Source organism: Pongo pygmaeus, chromosome 10 (assembly GCF_028885625.2).
Source record: "Pongo pygmaeus isolate AG05252 chromosome 10, NHGRI_mPonPyg2-v2.0_pri, whole genome shotgun sequence".
NCBI lineage: Eukaryota > Metazoa > Chordata > Mammalia > Primates > Hominidae > Pongo > Pongo pygmaeus.
The window spans coordinates 67120854-67139861 of NC_072383.2; the positions used below are offsets into that span (position 1 = coordinate 67120854).

Sequence of the window (19008 nt, forward strand, 5' to 3'; positions counted from 1 at the left end):
AACCTCTTTCCTGATCGTCTTAAATATTTGAGTTTACATTATTTTAACTGCTGGAAGTGGGCCACAGCCAGAATATATAACACATAACAATCCCAATGGAATTCCAGATATGGGAATTATCAAAGACCCCAGATTGTAAACCAATGATGCCTACTATATTCAAAGAGATAAAAGCCAAAACTGACAATTTTGGGAAATAATTAGATGCCATAAAAACAAACCTAAGAGATTTTTAAAAGAATCAAGTAGAAATTCTAGAATCTAAAATTACAAAAAACACAAAATTAATGTCTCAGTAGATGAGATTAACACCATAGGAGGGAGAATTAGTAAACTAGAAAATATATCAGAAAAAAAGCTACCTACAATGAAGCATGGAGAGAGGAAAGGATGGAAAACTTTTAAAAAGAGGGTAAGAGAAATAGTGGCTAGAACAAAAAGATCTAAAATACACACACATATATATGTATAGGCACATTTTATACTAAAATATATATAGCATATATATTATATATTAAAAATATATGGCATATATATTATATATTAAAATATATGTAGCATATATATATATATATATATATTTCTTTTTTTTTTTTTTTGAGACGGAGTTTTGCTCTTATTGCCCAGGCTGGAGTGCAATGGTGTGATCTTGGCTCATTGCAACCTCTGCCTCTCAGGTTCAAGCGATTCTCCTGCCTCAGCCTCCTGAGTAGCTGGGATTACAAGCATGCGCCACCATGCCCAGCTAATTTTGTATTTTTAGTAGAGATGGGGTTTCACCATGTTGGTCAGGCTGGTCTTGAACTCCTGACCTCAGGCAATCCACCTGCCTCAGCCTCCCAAAGTGCTGAGATTACAGGCATAAGCCACTGTGCCCAGCCACATATATTTAATTGGAGTCAGGGAAGGAGAGAAGAGAGTGGAGGCAGAAACAATATTGGAAGAGGTAATGGTTGAGAATTTTCCAGAACTCACGAAACACATCAATCTATATATTCAAGAGGTTCAGTGAATCCCAAGCATCACAAATAACAAGAAATACACTTCCAAGCACACATGGTAAGAGAACAGAGAACTAAAATCTAAGAAAAATCTTAGCAACCAGAAAAAAAAGGACCAATTAACTTCAAAGAGGCAATAGTCAATTGACAGCTGACTTTTTACAGACAACGATAGAAGTCAGAGCCTTGAAATAATTTTTTTTTTTTTTGGAGGGACAGGGTCTCACTCTGTCACCCAGGCTGGAGTGCAGTGGTGCAATTATGGCTCACTGCAGACTCAACCTCCCAGTCTCAAGTGATCCTCCCACCTCAGCCTCCTGAGTAGCTGGGACTACATGTGCATGCCATTATGCCTGGCTAATTTTTTAATTTTTTTGTAGAGACAAGGTATCCCTATGTTGCCCAGGCTGGTCTCAAACTCCTGGGCTCAAGCAATTTTCCCTCCTCGGCATCCCAAAGTTCTGAGATTACAGGCATGAGCCACCATGCTGACTGGAATGGTTTTTAATTGTATTGAAAGAAAATAAACTGCAATAGAAACACTTGCATCTTCTCTGATTCTATTGCTTCCCTCTTTCACTTCTAAAGACCCTTGCAATTACTTTGAGCCTACCGGACAATCAAGGTATCCCTATCCCTACCTCAAGATCCTTAACTTAATCATAGCTGCAAAGGTAACATATTCACAGATTTCAGGGATCAGAATATGAACATCTATGGTGGGCCATTATTCTACCACACCACCAATCTAGAAAATACTCTCATCTTTAAACTTCAGTTTCTCTTTACTTCTATAATGCCCCATGAAAGAAAGTGAATCAGTATTTAAATACTGATTCTTGGAACAGGACAGGGCACTTTGCATATTAACTCATATTAACTAATTTAAAGTATCACCAACCTTCAACCTTGGTGAGGTAGATATTATTGCTTGGATTTTAAAGATTGAGATTGAATATGAGAGTTGAAAACTTGACTGAGGTCATCTAGCTGATAAAACGTCTGACTAGAAATGGGTACCCAGATCACCAGACTGGTCTCCAGGACTGCAACCATGCTTTTTCCACCATACCAAGTGCAGATTGAGTCTTTTTTAGGCAAAAATGCTTGGATTTGAGGGGATTTTGGAATATTTGCATATACATAAATTATCTAGGAGATGGGACCCAAGTCTAAACAAAATTCATTTATGTTTCACATATACCTTATACACACAGCCTGAAGATTATTTCATACAATACTTTTAGTTATTTTGTGCATGAAACAAAGTTTTGATTGCATTTTTGACTGCGACCTGGCAAATAAGATCAGGTGTGGAATTTTCCACTTGTGGCATCATGTCAGTGCGCAAAAAGTTTCAGATTTTGGAGCATTTCAAATTTTTGGATTAGAGATGCCCAACCTTACAGATGTTGTTTGGGTTATTCTATGAATGATTTCTGGCCAGTTTCTCAGGAAACACGCTCTACTATAGTATATTTTTTAATGAGTGAAAAAGAAATGAAGAATGGAGGGGAAGGTTTCAAACTGGAGAGACATCTTTGAGTAAAGTATCGTGGCTGAATGTTCCTACCTTTATTGGCCATGTGACCTAGTTAAATCACTTAGGTTCTATTAGGCCTCAGTCTTCTCTTCTGTAAAATGAGATGTTTGGACCTAAGGACACCTTTCCAGTTTCCTTCCCGTTGGGACATTCTAGGATTCTGAGAGAGAAGCCCCCCTGACCTCAAGATACCTCCACTCTCTTGGGTGTGCTCTAAGATGACTGCATTCATGTTAGAAGCATCTGAACTATGCCAGAGACAACCTACTGTAGATCTAAGGAAGAAAAAATGAATGGCAATGAATGCGAGAGGAAGGTGGGGGGAAAGAAGCCCACGAAGATTAGAGATGGAAATGGCAACATAAACAGCATGCAGAGATAACCACTGACTGGTACCTAGCGTTTACGATGCAAATAAAACTCTGCTGGTCTCTGAGGATGCAGAAACAAGACATTGTTTTTGGTCTTAAGCCGCTCACAGAATGCCCGGGGGTTACACTTTGCATTTAAGCACGGACAGATAACTTCCACCTTTAAAAGTCCTGGATGTGAGAAAGATAAGAAAAACGAATAAATGAAAATATTAACAAAACGTTTGAGTATGCCAGAGGCCACGTGAAAAGACGGTGTGTGGAAACAGGTGGGACCCACTGCTAAGCTGAATGCGCGACTAGGACAAAGAAATTGGCCCCCCACTCCCGGGCCTCACCCAGACACAAAAGAAACGTCCTCTGCCCCTCAGAGGCGCAGCCTTTCCTCAGCCAGCAGAGCGGCTGGGCTGCAGAGTCCCCGCCCCCGGCCGGCCCCTGTCGCCCGCGCCTCCATCCCTCGGGCCTCGGAAGTGACGCAAGCGCCCCCCCACCGCCGCTAGATCCGCTGCTGCTGCCGCGGCGGGCGGACCTGCAGGAGGAGGCGGCGGCGGCGGCGGCGGCGGCGGCCGAGGCTGAAGGAAGATGGCGGACGGCGTGGACCACATAGACATTTACGCGGATGTCGGCGAAGAATTCAACCAGGTACGTGAGAGCCCAAGTCCCCGCCGCCGACGCGGGCGGCGCTGCGGCCGGGACGCTGACCCGGGGCCCGCTGCGGCCGCGAGCCGAAGCGACTGCAGACTGTGCGCCCTTGCCGCCTCTGGGCCGCGCCGCCGACCCCTGGCGTGGCGCTCCCCCGCCCCTCGTTCTACCGCGTCGTTTCACGGGCCGCGGGCGCGGCGACCCGCCGCGGGGTCCGGAGCGCGGACGCGGGCCGCTGTGCAGCTGCCGCCGGCTCCTCCCTCGCCGGCGGTGCCTCGCTCCCTATTGTTGGCGGCACCCGGCTGGCGCTTCCCGCCGCGCTAGGCCCGGGCGGTGGGGCCGCGTGTAAGCGGCGGAGAGAACTGGCCGCCGCCGCGCCCCCTCCCCCGCCGCTGGCCGGAGGAGGAAGCCCTGGCGGGGTGCGTGCCCGCCGCCGCCGCCCCTTCCCCGCCGCTGCCGCTCGGGCTCCGATTTCTCCCATCGCTCCATTTTGTCTCCGTGCCCGCGCACTGTCGCCTCATGGAAGGCCGCTTTCACGGCCCTTTGTATCCCGCGCGCCCAGTCCCCGGGGCCGCCCTCCTCGGGTTTGCGACAGGTTTCGGCGTGGCGCCTTCCTCCTCCCCTCACACTTTCTGAAGGCGACTGAGGTGCGGGCTCATTTGCAACAAGTCCTTTGACTTTTGGAGCCACATATAAAAGTCGGTGCGCTGGTCCTGCCTCATTAATCCAGGGCTTGCAGTGCTTTGAAGCCCAGTCGTTGTTGGGCTTTGTGATGAAAATACCTGTGAAGATGAGTGGCCAGGGACCAAAAGGAAGAATTGGAAGCGCGATGGTTGAATGGAAGAAAAAGATGTTAGCTCACCCACAGATCTCATAGTGATTAAAATGAAAGAACGTTCACCCCAAATCCTTATGATGTGGTTTAAAAATAAAGAGTTATAGATAAGACCCTATTTTCGAAAACAGTGTTAAATCCACCCACCCCCACCCCCCCGGCCCTGCGTTACCTTTTGAAAGGTTGAGCGAAAGTGAGAATGCAAGGTTTTCCTGAACGACGTTGCTTAGAGGTAACGCGGAGCTGTGATGTCTGTTAATGGGCATCCTTGTAAAAGATGTCATTTGTTGCTAGAGTAGTGACGTTTAAGGTTTGAACCTGCTGTTCGTATCTACTGCATTTTATGTAGTAACACATTTAAAACAATTAAATTGTGCTTAACTGCAGTGTTCCTAAAAGCTTTATTTTTTTGTATTTCCCAGGTCCTTACGAGAAGCTTAATAAAATAATACTGGCTAATGTGGTTTTTTCCCTCCTCCATTACCCATCATATTCGTGACTAGTTGCTCAGGCTTTTTAAAAAACAAAGAAACTCTAGAGATATTTACTGTTTTATTTTTCAGGAATGACTTTGTGCCTTTGGTTTAAATATTAGAAAACAGAAAAATACCAGTTGGCTTTAAATGTTTGCTACTCAGTTAAAGACTGAATTTGTTTAAATGTAATACATTGTAATCAAAGGTTAAGTTTTTAAATCTTTGTCTTTTTAAAATTGTGCTTGTGTTTTAAATAATAATACTTGAGTTGTGTCCATTACAAATCAGATACATTCCTCGAGTGCAACACAGATTTTAACGCTTATAAGACCTCTAGGAAATTTTTTTCCTTTCATTTATCAAATGAATATAACATTGCGTTTAAAAGAGGGTTGTAACTGCAAGGAACAACGATTAAGTGTTCAAGACTGCCTTTATTAGCTTTACTTACAAGATAATACATTGGTTCACCTTTCTATGCACAATAAGAGAAGAATTGGGTCGCAATTTTAGAAGTTAAGCTTTTTTCAGTACCTCTTAATGAAGTATTTTTAGGCTTCTGCATACTTAATTTGAGAGGGACATCTCCCTTATCTAGATAGCTGGGTGGATTCTTATCCCTGTGCAGTAGCAAGTGCTGACTGGGCACGAGGTAAAAAGAGATTAGTTTTGTGGACCCAATGAGGGACTCCTTTTAAATGTAACTTTTCAATGATTTGTGTAAGGTACCTACCGCATTACGTCTAACACAGTTGTATAATTTTACCAGTAAAATCTTTATATGTTTGAATAGATTAATGGCGAGGATAAATAGAGGCATTGTTTTTGCTACTTTGCATATCATTGGCCAATCAATGATTGATTGATTTGTATATCCTTTTACATTACCACTTCTTGCTGTGGTAGTTTCTGTACCAAAAAAAAAAAAAGGTCACAAAAGGATAGTTGGTTATTTTCAGAGCTTATCCTGTTTTTAAAAATATGTTACTATCATTGAAATATTTTTCCAAAATCTTACCAGAATTAGAGGCAACCACAAAATAATTTACAACTGATTGAATCTTTACTAGCTGGTGACCTTATTTCTACTAGTTGCTATAGTAGACTAGAACTCTTGTTTTATTGTCGTTGAGTAAAATACTAAGTATTAGCCAGTTTTGACTTACTTTGGCTTCAAAGCTGTTGTAAACATTAAAAAAAAAATCTTTGTTTTCCAGTGTAAACTGCAGTTCTAATTGGATTTGTATACTTTGAAATTCGGGATAGTCTTTATTTCCATTTTCTACTATTTTTTGTCTGTATCCTGCTGAGTCTTCTATTTTAAATGTCATACTTTTATGAAGCTTTTTTGTATTTTGGTAAGGCACAGTATTATTTCAAAAAGTGATTTTTGCATCTATTGAAGTAGAAAAAAGTGAGGCATTGAACAGTCTTAGCAGAAACTAATTTGGGGATAGATTGAGAATAAGTTAGTGAAGCTCTAATAGAGTTCCTTTCTTCACCAGGTGAACTTAAGAATGGAGAATGAAGGGGGAGGAGGCACAAGGGACTGGCTACTCCTTATGGGTTCTCTTTAGTTCTTAGAGATCTTTGGATGTCACCAAGTTGAGAACAGTTGGAAGGGGAATTTGAACATCTTCCAAACCTCCCTATTACTTGAAGTTGAGAAGAAAGTGATTCTGTCTCACACTCAATAGCGTATCAACTCAGTTTAAACTGGATTTATACTCAAGTGTAGTAATTACTAGCCCAATATTTAGTAATTGTAGATTTTAAAATTCTGGCCAAAACTAAATAATTTAAAAGTTGAATTGTTTAGGGCGAGTGTGGTGGCTCACGCCTGTAATACCAGCACTTTGGGAGGCCGAGGTGGGCAGATCACTTGAGGTCAGAAGTTGCAGACCAGCCTGGCCAACATGGTGAAACCCCATCTCTATCAAAATACAGAAATCGACCGAGTATGGTGGTGCCTGCCTGTAATCCCAGCTAATCGGTAAGCTAAGCAGGAGAATTGCTTGAACCTGGGAGGCAGAGGTTGCAGTGAGCCAAGATCGGGCCACTGCACTCCAGCAAGACCCTGTCTCAAAAAAAAAAAATTGAATTGTTCAAAATACATTTCTTGAGTGTCTGTTATGTGCCAACAAGGATACAAAGTTTAGGTAGTCTCTACCCTTAGAGTACACTGTAGAGGAGCTGAGAGATACCTACATACAGTAGTGCACACGTATCCACAGTTCCACTTTCTGTGGTTTCAGTTACTCGTGGTTCTGAGGTCTGAAAATATTACATACAGTAAGGTAGTTTGAGAGATACTATATTTAGCTAACTTTTATGACAGTAAACTCTTCTACAATCATGTGTCGCTTCACGATGGCGGTATGTTCTGAGAAGTCCATCTTAGGTGCTTTTGTCATTTGTGATCATAGAGTGCTTTTGCATTTCAAACCTGGAAGGTACAGTCTACTACACATGTAGGCTATATGGTGTAGCCTGTTGCTCCTAGGCTACAAACTTGTACAACATATTACTGTACTGAATACTGTAGGCAGTTGTAACACAGTGGTATTTGTGTATCTAATATATCTAAACAGAAAAGGTAAGTGAAAATCTTGGCATAAAGGATAAAAAGTGGCACACTTGTGTAGGGCACTCATGAAAGGAACCTGCATGACTGGAAGTTGCTCTGGGAGAGTCAGCAAGTGAGTGGTGGGTGAATGCGAAGATCTGGGACGTTACGCTGCTGTAGACTTCATAAACATTGTACAGTACACTCAGGCTACACTAAATTTATTTAAACTTTTTTCTTCAATAATACATTAACCTTAGCTTACTGTAATGTTTTCACTTGATTGATTGAGACATTTTCTCACTGTCATCCAGTCTGGAGTGCAGTGGTGCAATTGTGGCTCACTGCAGCCTTTATCTCCCAGGCTCAAGCAGTCCTCCTGTCTTAGCCTCCAGAGCAGCTGAGACTACAGGCATGTGCCACCATGCCTGGCTAATTTCTAATTTTTTTGTAGGGATGAGGTCCCAGCTAGTCTCCAACTTCTGGGCTCAAGCTGTCTTCCTGCTTTGACCTACCAAAGTGTTGGGATTACAGGCGCGAGCCACTGTGACTGGCCCGTTTTTGCTTTATAAACTTGGACTCTTCAATAATAACAGTTTAAAATACAAACACATTGTATAACTATATAAAATATTTTCTTTATATGCTTATTCTATAAACTTCTTTTTTTTGTTTTGTTTTGAGATGGAGCCTTGCTCTGTCGCCCAGGCTGAAGTGCAGTGGCACGATCTTGGCTCACCGCAACCTCTGCTTCCTGGGTTCAAGCAGTTCTCCTGCCTCAGCTGGGATTACAGGCACTCCCCACCATGCCTGCCTAATTATTGTATTTTTAGTAAAAGACGAGGTTTCACCATGTTGGCCAGGCTGGTCTTGAACTCCTGGACCTCAAGTGATCCTCTTGCCTTGGCTTCCCAAAGCGCTGGGATTACAGGTGTGAGCCACCACACCGGGCTTAAACTTTTTTTTATTAAATTTTTTTTTTAACTTTTAAAATTAATTTTATTTTAGAAGAAACAAGGTCTTACTGTGTTGCACAGGTCTCACAAACTCCTGGCCTCATGTGATCCTCTTGCCTCAGCCTCCCAAAGGAGGCTGGAATTACAGGCATGAACGACCGCACCTGGTCTTTTTTTTTTTTTTTTTTTTTTTAAGCTTTTGTTAAAAACTAAGACACACACACATTAGCCTAGGCCTGCACAGGGTCAGAATTATCAATATGACTATCTTCCATCTCTGCATCTTGTCCCACTGGAAAGGTCTTCGGGGGCAGTAAGATGCATGGACTGTCATCTGCTAGGATAACTGCTTTCTTCTGTAATACTCGTGAAGGACTGACTTGCCTGAGGCTGTTTTACAGTTAACTTTTTGAAGTAGGAAGAGTACACTCTAACATAATGATTAAAAGTATGGTATAGTTGGCCTTGGTGTGGTGGTTCACACCTGTAATCCCAGTGCTTTGGGAGCCTGAGGCGGCAGATTGCTTGAGGCCAGGAGTTCGAGACCAGCTTGGCCAACATGTCAAAACTCCGTCTCTATTTAAAAAAAAAAAAAAAAAGTGTAAAAACAAAAAAGTATGGTATAATAAATACATAAACCAGTAACACAGTTGCTTATTGTCAAGTATTGTGTACTGTACATAATTGTATGTGCTATTCTTTTATATGACTGAGAGCACAGTAGGTTTGTTTACACCAGCATTACCAGCCCAAACATGTGAGGCATGCATTGGGCTAAGATCACTAAACAATAGTAATTTTTCAGCTGCATTATAATCTGACCTCCTGGACCAAAACATTGTCATGCATGACTAAATTGTTTTTTTATTAGTTATTTTTTACAGTGCCTACTTTATAAATTAAACTTTATCATAGGTATGTATAAGGAAAAACATAGTATATGTAGGGTTCCTTGCTTTCCGTGGCTTTAGGCATCCACTGGGGGTCTTGGAACATATCCCTCTCAGATAAGAGGGGACTACTATAATTATAGCACACTGACAGGTCCTATATTGTAGTTACCATTCTTTTATGTTTTACGTGTAGAGTTTTGTTGATCTGGAGAGGAAAGTCAAAAAGATTCTGTGAACTTTAGGGAAACTTACACTGCGTGCATTGAAGTAGTGTATTTTGTTGCTTGTTTGGGAGTCAGAAACTCTTAATGTGGAATTTAGTTTCTGCTCTGTCAGGCAGTCACCAATAGCACAAATTTAGTAATCTGGCCACCCAGCTTTAAAATGGAAGTGTAGGCCAGTTGCGGTGGCTCATGCCTATAATTCCAGCAGTTTGGGAGTCTGAAGTAGGCGGATCACTTGAGGTCAGGAGTTTGAGACCTGCCTGGCCAACATGGCGAAACCCATGTCTCTACTAAAAATACAAAATTTAGCCAGGTATGATAGTGCACACCTGTAATTCCAGCTACTTCAGAGGCTGAGGCAGGAGAATTGCTTGAACCTGGGAGGCAGAGACTGCAGTGAGCTGAGATCAGGCCACTGTACTCCACCCTGAGTGACAGAGCGAGACTTTGTCACACACAAAAATAGATTAATTACTTTTAAAAGAATGGAGGTGTATAGAGGCGGTAGTTGGAACAAAGAATTCACTTAGGAGTTACGGACCTGGACATCCAATAAATCAGTTTTTATGTCGTGACTCATTTTGCTTTACGTTCAGTCATTATGTATGTATTCTAGCCAATTGTTGAGCCAGTTAATGAATATAAGTTTCTTGGACAAATATCAGAGAAATGTTGTTTATGATTTATTTATGTTTACTGGAAAACCATCTGAAATAAAGCTGTCAGGTTGAGAATGAGCTAGGTAGAATTGATTCAGAAAAATGGATAGAAATGTTCAGGGAAGCTAGAACTCTTCTCTATTTTGTTATTTATGGGTGCAGTTAATTTAGTTGCCTGTGAATTGTCCACTGTGGTTTCTGTGGCATATTTTTAGTACCAAATTCCTTACCATTATTTAAGGAAGGGATTTTTACAGGGATTACTAGCCAGTTTTAATACCTACTGAGAACATAATTAGATAAAACCAGAAAATGATATATTTTCTTTAAAAATATATGCATTAGGTTATCTGCTATTGGATTTTGCATACTAGTATTTCTCTTCCTAGGTGTAGGATATATTTTGTAAATGCAAAATGTAACTTTCCCCCTTCATATATTTCTCTAAATGGAAATAATTTAAAATAGGCTTTGAAACAAGTGGCCTTTGCTGTGCATTTACTGATAGTATCATATAATGCACAAATTTTATATATATTTATATATTTTTATGGTAGAGATGGGATCTTCCTAAGTTGCCCAGGCTGGTCTTAGACTCCTGGGCTCAAGGGATCCTCTTGCCTTGGCCTCCCAAAGTGGTGGGATTAACAGGCATGAACCACCGTGCCTAGCCTCGAATGATATTACTGTAATTTTAGAACCATCAAAAAAATGTCAGGCGTGTCAGGGAGAATGATGAATATTTTGACAGCTAACAAGTTCATCCCGATAGTGGTATACAGTATGTATTGTATATCTGTGATATTAAAATTGTAAGAGGGGTAATTAGGGAAAAAATGTCTAAAAGTAACTTCTTGAAGGGAGGGAGGAGACAGGGATAATGAAAAGGTTGAGAAGCCTTACTTTAAGGGAACTAATAGGATTTTGGTCATTTTACCGTCCATTTTCTCTGGCTTGGCAACAGGTATTTGTATATCATGTAGAGCATATCTTGTGTAAAATGTTGAGAGAATACCTTGTCTGAAGAATGATTGTAGTGATTTAGAATGGTAGGGAATGAAAAAAATGAGTGAGTTTTTTTTTTTCTTAAACAAACCCTAAGAGCTGTTGTTTATTCCAAGCTTTATGTAACGTAGATAGCTAGCTACTATGAACAGCAGATAAGATTGGGCAGCATTTGGTATCAAAGATAATTAGAGGAATGATGTTGATATTTTCTTGTTTTTGAATGCCATTAAAATTAAAAGTAATAATTGAAAAGACCCTTCATGTAATAAAAAATGATACTGTTAAATATTTCTTTGACAAACTGGAAACCTTTTTTTTAGTTTGTTCAGTAGGCTCACAGAGCTTTATATATGACGTGTGATATACATTTTGCATAATTTCTCATGCAAACATCACGCATATTTTCTCACTTTATGAAGTAAGAACAAAGTTCAGTGTGTTCTGTATTTTTTTTACTCTGGAGGATTGATGTGATATGAAGCTGATTAAAAGGAAGGTTACTGATACTACGAAAGAGTGTGCTTTGAGTTTCATTTTTAGTAATGGCAGCAAATGTATTCAGATTCATTATGTTTTTTCACAAAGTTTAAATGTATACCATTGGGGCTAAGTGTACAGGCTGTGGCCTTGGAACAGAGAGAAGCTAACTAGTCCACATGGAGATCAAACCCCAGGACCGTGGTCTTAATTAGGATCCTACTACAACCACTTGGAAGCAGTACAACTACCAGACAAAATGGCTGATCCTAAATATTGGTAGAATCATATCAATATGGAAAATTGGTTTGTGTCAACATAGGAATTCATGGATGGACAAAAATAGTAAGTGATTGTGATGTACCAGGTTAGTGTAGCTGCAATTATGCTTGTAAATTTTTTGTCTACTTACGTAAACATTTTCGCAGGTTTGTAGCTAATAGAAGAAAACAAAGAATCTGTTCACCTATTTATGTAAGTGAAAGTGTAAATTTAAAAATACATTTAGTCGTGCTGTTAATAACCCTTCCATTCTTTTTTACTTTCCCTCAGACCATATATTGTGATTATAGTTTCTGCTGAGGAGGATGGAAACTCAACTCCCTTTGAATAATATTAATAATTCTACTTGATGTTCAGAACCGGATTGCAAGAGAGTTTAAAGTGCCCAACACCCCTTGTGGGAAACTTTTTAGTATGTTAAGTGCATGGAACTACTGCTGCAGCCACACCGCCTGAAGCTTCAGCTACACTGAAACTTCATAACAAAACTTACCCTCTTTTTTCCTAATTTCTGTGGTCATTGCAATTTGAGCATGTTACTTTGTTTAACAAAAACTCATTTCTTAAAGATTATTTTAGTATTGCTGTACAAACAGAATAAAATTATGGCATTATTTGGTGACTTGTGGACTTAGTTTCTGCCCTTTGTTAAATTTAGCTTTGTTCTGATTTAACCTTGAGATCCCAGACCCCTTATTAAATAAGTCTTACAGATATTCTACCTCATAACAAGTAAAATTGGTATGTAAAGATTCTGTAACTAGTAAATTGGATAAGTCATTAATTACATAGACGGTTACCTGATGATTACTTGAGGTCCCTTTATTTATGTATATAAATGATATTTCCCCTTCTAGGCTTTTTTCTTTTTCTTTTAAAAAGATCTTATTCTGGGCCGGGCGTGGTGGCTCACACCTGTAATCCCAGCACTTTGGGAGGCCAAGGTGGGCGGATCACGAGGTCAGGAGATTGAGACCATCCTGGCTAACACGGTGAAACCCTGTCTCTACTAAAAATACAAAAAATTAGCTGGGCGTGGTAGCGGGCGCCTGTAGTCCCAGCTACTCGCGAGGCTGAGGCAGGAGAATGGCGTGAACCCAGGAGGCGGAGCTTGCAGTGAGCCAAGATCGCGCCACTGCTCTCCAGCCTGGGTGACAGAGCAAGACTCCATCTCAAAAAAAATAAATAAATAAAAATTAAAATAAAAAAATACAAAATAAATAAAATATCTTATTCTGGCTCCCTTTTAAATAGCAAAACAGTAGCCCGGGCCCATAATATCTTGTTGCTCTGTTTATCATATAACAAATGCTTTTCTCTGGGTCATTCTCTATCCATTTAGGGACTGTTTTGGCTAATAGTCCCTAAAACCTTTAGCTCCTCCACATGTGCCATTTGTATAGTTCTTTAGTAAATTGTATTAACGGAAGAATCTGTAAGTTATGTCTGAACTTTCAGGTTATCTTATAATTGTCTTTTTCCTTATGTCGAATGTTCTATGTCATAAGAATAAAATGGTTCACACTAATACAAGTACTTAGTTGTGGAAAGGGAGAGTAGAAGATAAAAATGGAGATTTTCCTGTGCTACAGGCTTAGTCAAGCTTATGGTCTAGTAATGGTTATCAAAGGCAATTAAATAGTGTTGAGTGTTCTGCTTTTACCTACATTTCATTTTTCATGTACTTAGTTACAAACTGAACCCTCTTCTATTTTTTTTCCTGCTCCTGTTTCTGTTTCATTTTAGTTTTCCTTTTCCCTGATTATCATTTAGGCATGTAAGTGACACCCAGTAGCATTGCTTTAATTCTGCTGGTGACAGTGCCAAAGCTTTACTATACTCTTTGTTTTGTTGTCTGTTGCTTTTCTCTTGCTAATTTGCTTGACTAGATAACTAAGAATTCAGGTAAGCATTAGCTCTTTGTTCACTGAGAATGATACAACTTGCAAGATAATTAATTTGGATCATTCTACATGTATTTCATTTATTTCTCTTTACCTTGTTCATTTATTATGACATTTTGAATTATTTACATACCCATATTTCTTCTTTTATGGCTCAGCTCACTACGCTTTTTTTTAATACTGGTAGCTTCCTCAAGGTTGGAAAACAAGATCGGAATACTGTAGAAAATAATAACTGTTTTTCTGTGGTCGTATATTAAAGATATAATGGCTTTTGATTTTGGGGTGATTTTTCTAATGTCAGTTTAAAAAAAACTTGTCTATTTGCATTCGTGTGTTATTACTTCTGGTTAAGAGTATTTCCAAGGAAAGGAAAGTTTCGTGTTACTTATTTTGTTTCCATGTCTTTTTCCAAAAGAACTTATTTTTTATATTATAATAAATATCAGTGGAAAAGTGGGATTCATTATATAGAAATTAACTAGGCTGGGTGCAGTGGCTCAAGCCTATAATCCCAACACTTTGGGAGGCCGAGGCAGGAGGATTGCTTGAACTCAGGAGTTCAAAACTAGCGTGGACAATGTAGCAAGACCTGGTCTGTACAAAAAAAAAAAAAAAAAAAAAGAAATAAAGGAAACTCACTTTTTTTTTTTTTTTTTGAGATGAAGTCTCGCTCTGTTGCCCGGGCTGGAGTACAATGGCACGATCTTGGCTCACTACAACCTCTGCCTCCCAGGTTCAAGCGATTCTCCTGCCTCAGCCTCCTGAGTAACTGGGATTACAGGCGTGCGCCACCATGCCTGGCTAATTTTTGTATGTTTAGTAGAGACAGGGCTTCACCATGTTGGTTGGCTGGGCTGGTCTCGAACTCCTGAACTCAAGTGATCCACCTGCCTCCGCCTCCCAAGTGCTGGGATTACAGGTGTGAGCCACCACTCCCGGCAAGAAATTCACTTTTTAGGCCTGTTCAAGAATACATCTGTTGCATAAAGTGGAAAAAGATTTGTACTGAAATCCTTGGCCTTTTTCTATCAGATTTTTAAAACAAAAAGTTGAATTTGTATTCAAATCTATTTTAGTAGTATTTTGACTTTTGTATAATCTAGAGCAATCCTTGGCCTTTTTCTATCAGATTTTTAAAACAAAAAGTTGAATTTGTATTCAAATCTATTTTAGTAGTATTTTGACTTTTGTATAATCTAGAGCATTATTTCTGTATCTCAGGAAGCTGAATATGGTGGGCATGATCAGATAGATTTGTATGACGATGTCATATCTCCATCTGCAAATAATGGAGATGCCCCAGAAGACCGGGATTACATGGATACTCTCCCACCAACTGTTGGTGATGATGTGGGTAAAGGAGCAGCACCAAATGTTGTCTATACGTATACTGGAAAGAGAATTGCATTATATATTGGAAATCTAACATGGGTAAGTGAAGTTAATACAAGAATTAAATTATTGGTAATTGATTTTGAACTGCTCTAGTAATTAATGTTTTTCTCCAGATTTTTGTAAGTTTGATGTTACTGTGTTTTTCTATATGTGTTTGCTTGTCCAATGAGGAGGGAAATACAAATATCTTTGCAACATCATTAATTCGAATTCTTCTAGTTTTGAGTTTTGTGGTCATTCAACTTTTCTTGGTGGAGATACTAGTTAAATATAGTTAAATTAGTTTTGTCTTCAGTTACCTTTTTTATGCTACCACTTTACCTTGCTTCAGCTAGCCCAGTTTCACTAAAAATAATGCTCACATGGGGTCTCAAACCAGGATTCAAGTGTAAAAGGAAAGAGACATAGTATCACTCCTGGTTTAAAAATAGTGTCCATTATTTAATTTGTGTTACAAATTTGAGTTTTATTTCTGCCCTTAAATTTGAAATCTGATTTATAGAAGCACTGCTGTATGTATTATATTTTAATTTGGGTTGTCATGAGACTAAGATTATTGATTTAGAGCTTCATTAAATGCACATATGTATATTTATTTTTTATTAATATTACATCTTAAGTGTCATTAAAATAGTCCTATAGAATGTTTATATTTCTACTTAGTTATATGTATGCTTGAAAGCTAAAAACTCGTATATCCAAAAATCAATAAAACTTGGCACCCTTGCATTTCCTTAATAACACTGTATTTTTAAACGTTTTATTTACATTTCTTTTTTTCGGGGGGAGACAGAATTTGCAAAACTGTCACCCAGGCTGGAGTGCAGTGGTGTAATCATAGCTCACTGAAGCCTCAAACTCCTGGGCTCAAGTGATTCTCCTGTGTCAGCCTCCAAGTAGCTAAGACCACAGGCATGTGTCACTCCGCCTGGCTAATTAAAAACAAAACAAAACAAAACCCTTTTGTAGAGCTGACTTCTTGCTATATTGCTTCAGGCTGGCCTCAAATTCCTGGCCTCAAGTAATCCTCCTAACCAAGCTCTCAAAGTGCTAGGATTATGGTGCCGAGCCTATTTACATTTCTTTTAAAACTAAATGTAACAGATCTCCCACCACCCAGTCTGAGATTCTATAAAATTGGAGACAGTAGCAGTGTAGTTATGAAAGTATGGTTGCTAAGTAAATATTTGGATCTTAGCTCCACCATCTATTATTAGTTTTGTGACCTGGGGCAAGCTCTTTAACATCTATTGTATCACGTGTAAAATGGGGATAATAATAGGGCTTATATGGTTGTTATAAGAGTTAAATAGTTGATACATAAAGTATATGGTAGATATTAAATACATGTTAGTTTTTTCTTATCTGCATTTTAATTTAAAAACAAGGTGAAATTCAAAATACTTTCCTTTAATGGGAGGAAGTGAAATTGGTTTTATTCACAATTTAAAATCATAGCAGTTTAAAGCTGTAAGGGACCAGAAACTCTTGAGAGTCAAATCCTATTGTAACCCCAAGGGTATATACCTTCTAGTTTCTGAAATACTTATCAGGGAATGAAGTTAGGTTCCCAGATGTTTTTTGTGCTGTTTAAAAATTGGAGCCTGACTGGCCGTAACTAGACTTAGATTTGCACTCAGCATTTATTTTCTCTTTTATGTCTCAAATTTCCCCTTAAAAACTAAACTGGGATAATAAAAATCTTGGTTATATTTTAATGGTTAATGAGGGGGAAAATATCTTGCAGTGGACAACAGATGAAGACTTAACTGAAGCAGTTCATTCTTTGGGAGTAAATGATATTTTGGAGATAAAATTTTTTGAAAATCGGGCAAATGGCCAGTCAAAGGGGTAAGTTTTTTTTTTCTTTTTGATTTAGTAGCTAGTGATACAGTTTTTACAAGTTAACTTTCCTTTAAGTTAATGTTAATTACACATGTATACACATGTATACAAACAACACATGATTGTTTACATTGGAAGGAGGTTCTTGGGCAAAGATTGATACTTTTCATTTTATGTACCCTATTACCTAACACACTAAAACCAGTAGAGTGGAAATGCGGACAGATTTATTTTCTATTTTTCCCAAATTTTCTCTGTCTATGGTTGAAATGGTTGTTGAAATGACAGTTTAAGAACCATTACTCTCCCTGTGATTAAGAGATGGCAGAAGATAGGCAACTGAATAATGTGTGTTACATGGATGTTTTGCTTTATTTCACTGCTAAACTATACAAGTGAGATAGCATCAGCATGAGAACATTATAAATACAGATATTTAAAAGTAAGAAAATAAAATGCCACTATCCTACAATTCATTGATGTTTACTTTTAACATTTTAGTGAAGATTCTTTTGGGCTTTTTCCTAAAAATAAATAAATAAATAAATAATGGAATTATAATTCATGTGTTTATATGTTTGATACAAGAAATAAAAATAAATACACATCTTCTCTAATGTCTAATTCTTTTGCATCATACCTGGTATGCTACTGTAATTTACCTTTCTTATTTTTGGTTATCGTGGTGGTTTCCACTTTTGCCTTTTGTAAATAATGTTGCAGCAGACATCATTTTATATAAGTCTTTTGGTACGGATTTTGGATTTTCTTTTAAGGATAAATCGTTAGATGCACAATGATAAAGAATATGCTTATTTCATATATTGCTTACTTATATTAGAAGGTTATACCAATTTATACTAAACTGAGAATATTTTCAAAATGTATGCAGAGTCTGAACACTTCTCGCTAACTTCAGTTATACCACTTGGTCAAAGCCACTATCATCTCTCACTTAAACTTTGGCAGTAGCTTCCTAACTGGAAGTATAGACTGCCCCCTACAGTCTGTACTCCACATAATAGAAGTTCTTAAAAAAATGACATTCTGCTCAATCTTCTCATGGCTTCCTGTCTGTCTCATTCTTTACCATTGTCTACAAGGTACTTTCTGGTCTGTTTTCCTACCACCTTTCTAACCCTATCCTACCACTCTTTTTCAGCCACATTAGTCTCTTTGCTGTTTGCCAGACCAATTCCTACCTAGGACCTTTAGCTGTTTTCTCTTCTTGGTTTACTTTTCCCCCTCAAATATCTACATGGCTTACTCTTTCACTTCATTCAGGACTCAGACTGTTTTAAGAGTTTTCTTCCATGACCACCTTGTGCAAAGTAGCACCTTCCTATCCTGTTTTCTTTATTTCCACTCTGATATATTTTACTCGTTTGTTGTCTCCTCTTCCAAGCCTTTAAGCTTAATGAGAACAGAGATTCTGTTTTGTTCTCTGTTACATCTCCAGCTCTAGAATGGTACCTTGCATATAAGAAGTGGTGCTTAATAAATATTTGTTAAATTAATTTAGTTTTTTATAAATGTTGTGACCCAAGATAATCCTGGTGCAAACAGCAGAACTTGTTGACTAGAATAAGAAGTATAGTTTAAAAGATCATGTTGAACATTAGGGAGAAAAGAGCTTAAGTTTCTTAAGCTACTAAGACCCTCCCTCCCTCAAATAATTTAGAATATCCTGTAACTATACGAATTGGTAATCATTCTGATTATTTTAAATTTGTTTTTCTTTTTGAGGTATAATTCATATGCCATAAAATGCAGGCTTTTAAATGTACAATTCAGTGATATTTATTATATTTATGAAGTTTAGCAACCATTACCACTGTCTCATTCCAGAACGTTTCATCACTCCAAGGAGAAATCTTGTACCCGGTTAGCAGTCACTCCCATTTCCTCTCTTCCTATCTGCTGGCAAC

The 19008-nt window shown here is 38.7% G+C and overlaps 1 protein-coding gene across 4 annotated transcripts in view; it reads left to right on the forward strand.

Moving 5' to 3' along the window:
* The first annotated feature begins 3366 nt into the window (after nt 1–3366).
* Nucleotides 3367–19008, forward strand: part of CPSF6 (cleavage and polyadenylation specific factor 6) — a 30444-nt gene continuing 14802 nt past the window's right edge. Inside the window, exons 1-3 of one of the 4 annotated variants that reach the window (XM_054443245.2) lie at nt 3367–3557; nt 15062–15271; nt 16983–17086. In XM_054443245.2, the coding sequence (XP_054299220.1) occupies nt 3498–3557; nt 15062–15271; nt 16983–17086 (374 nt within the window). In that variant the 5' untranslated portion in view covers nt 3367–3497. The remainder of the gene's footprint in view (nt 3558–15061; nt 15272–16982; nt 17087–19008) is intronic. The other 3 variants (XM_054443243.2, XM_054443244.2, XM_054443242.2) reach the window with 3 other exon arrangements.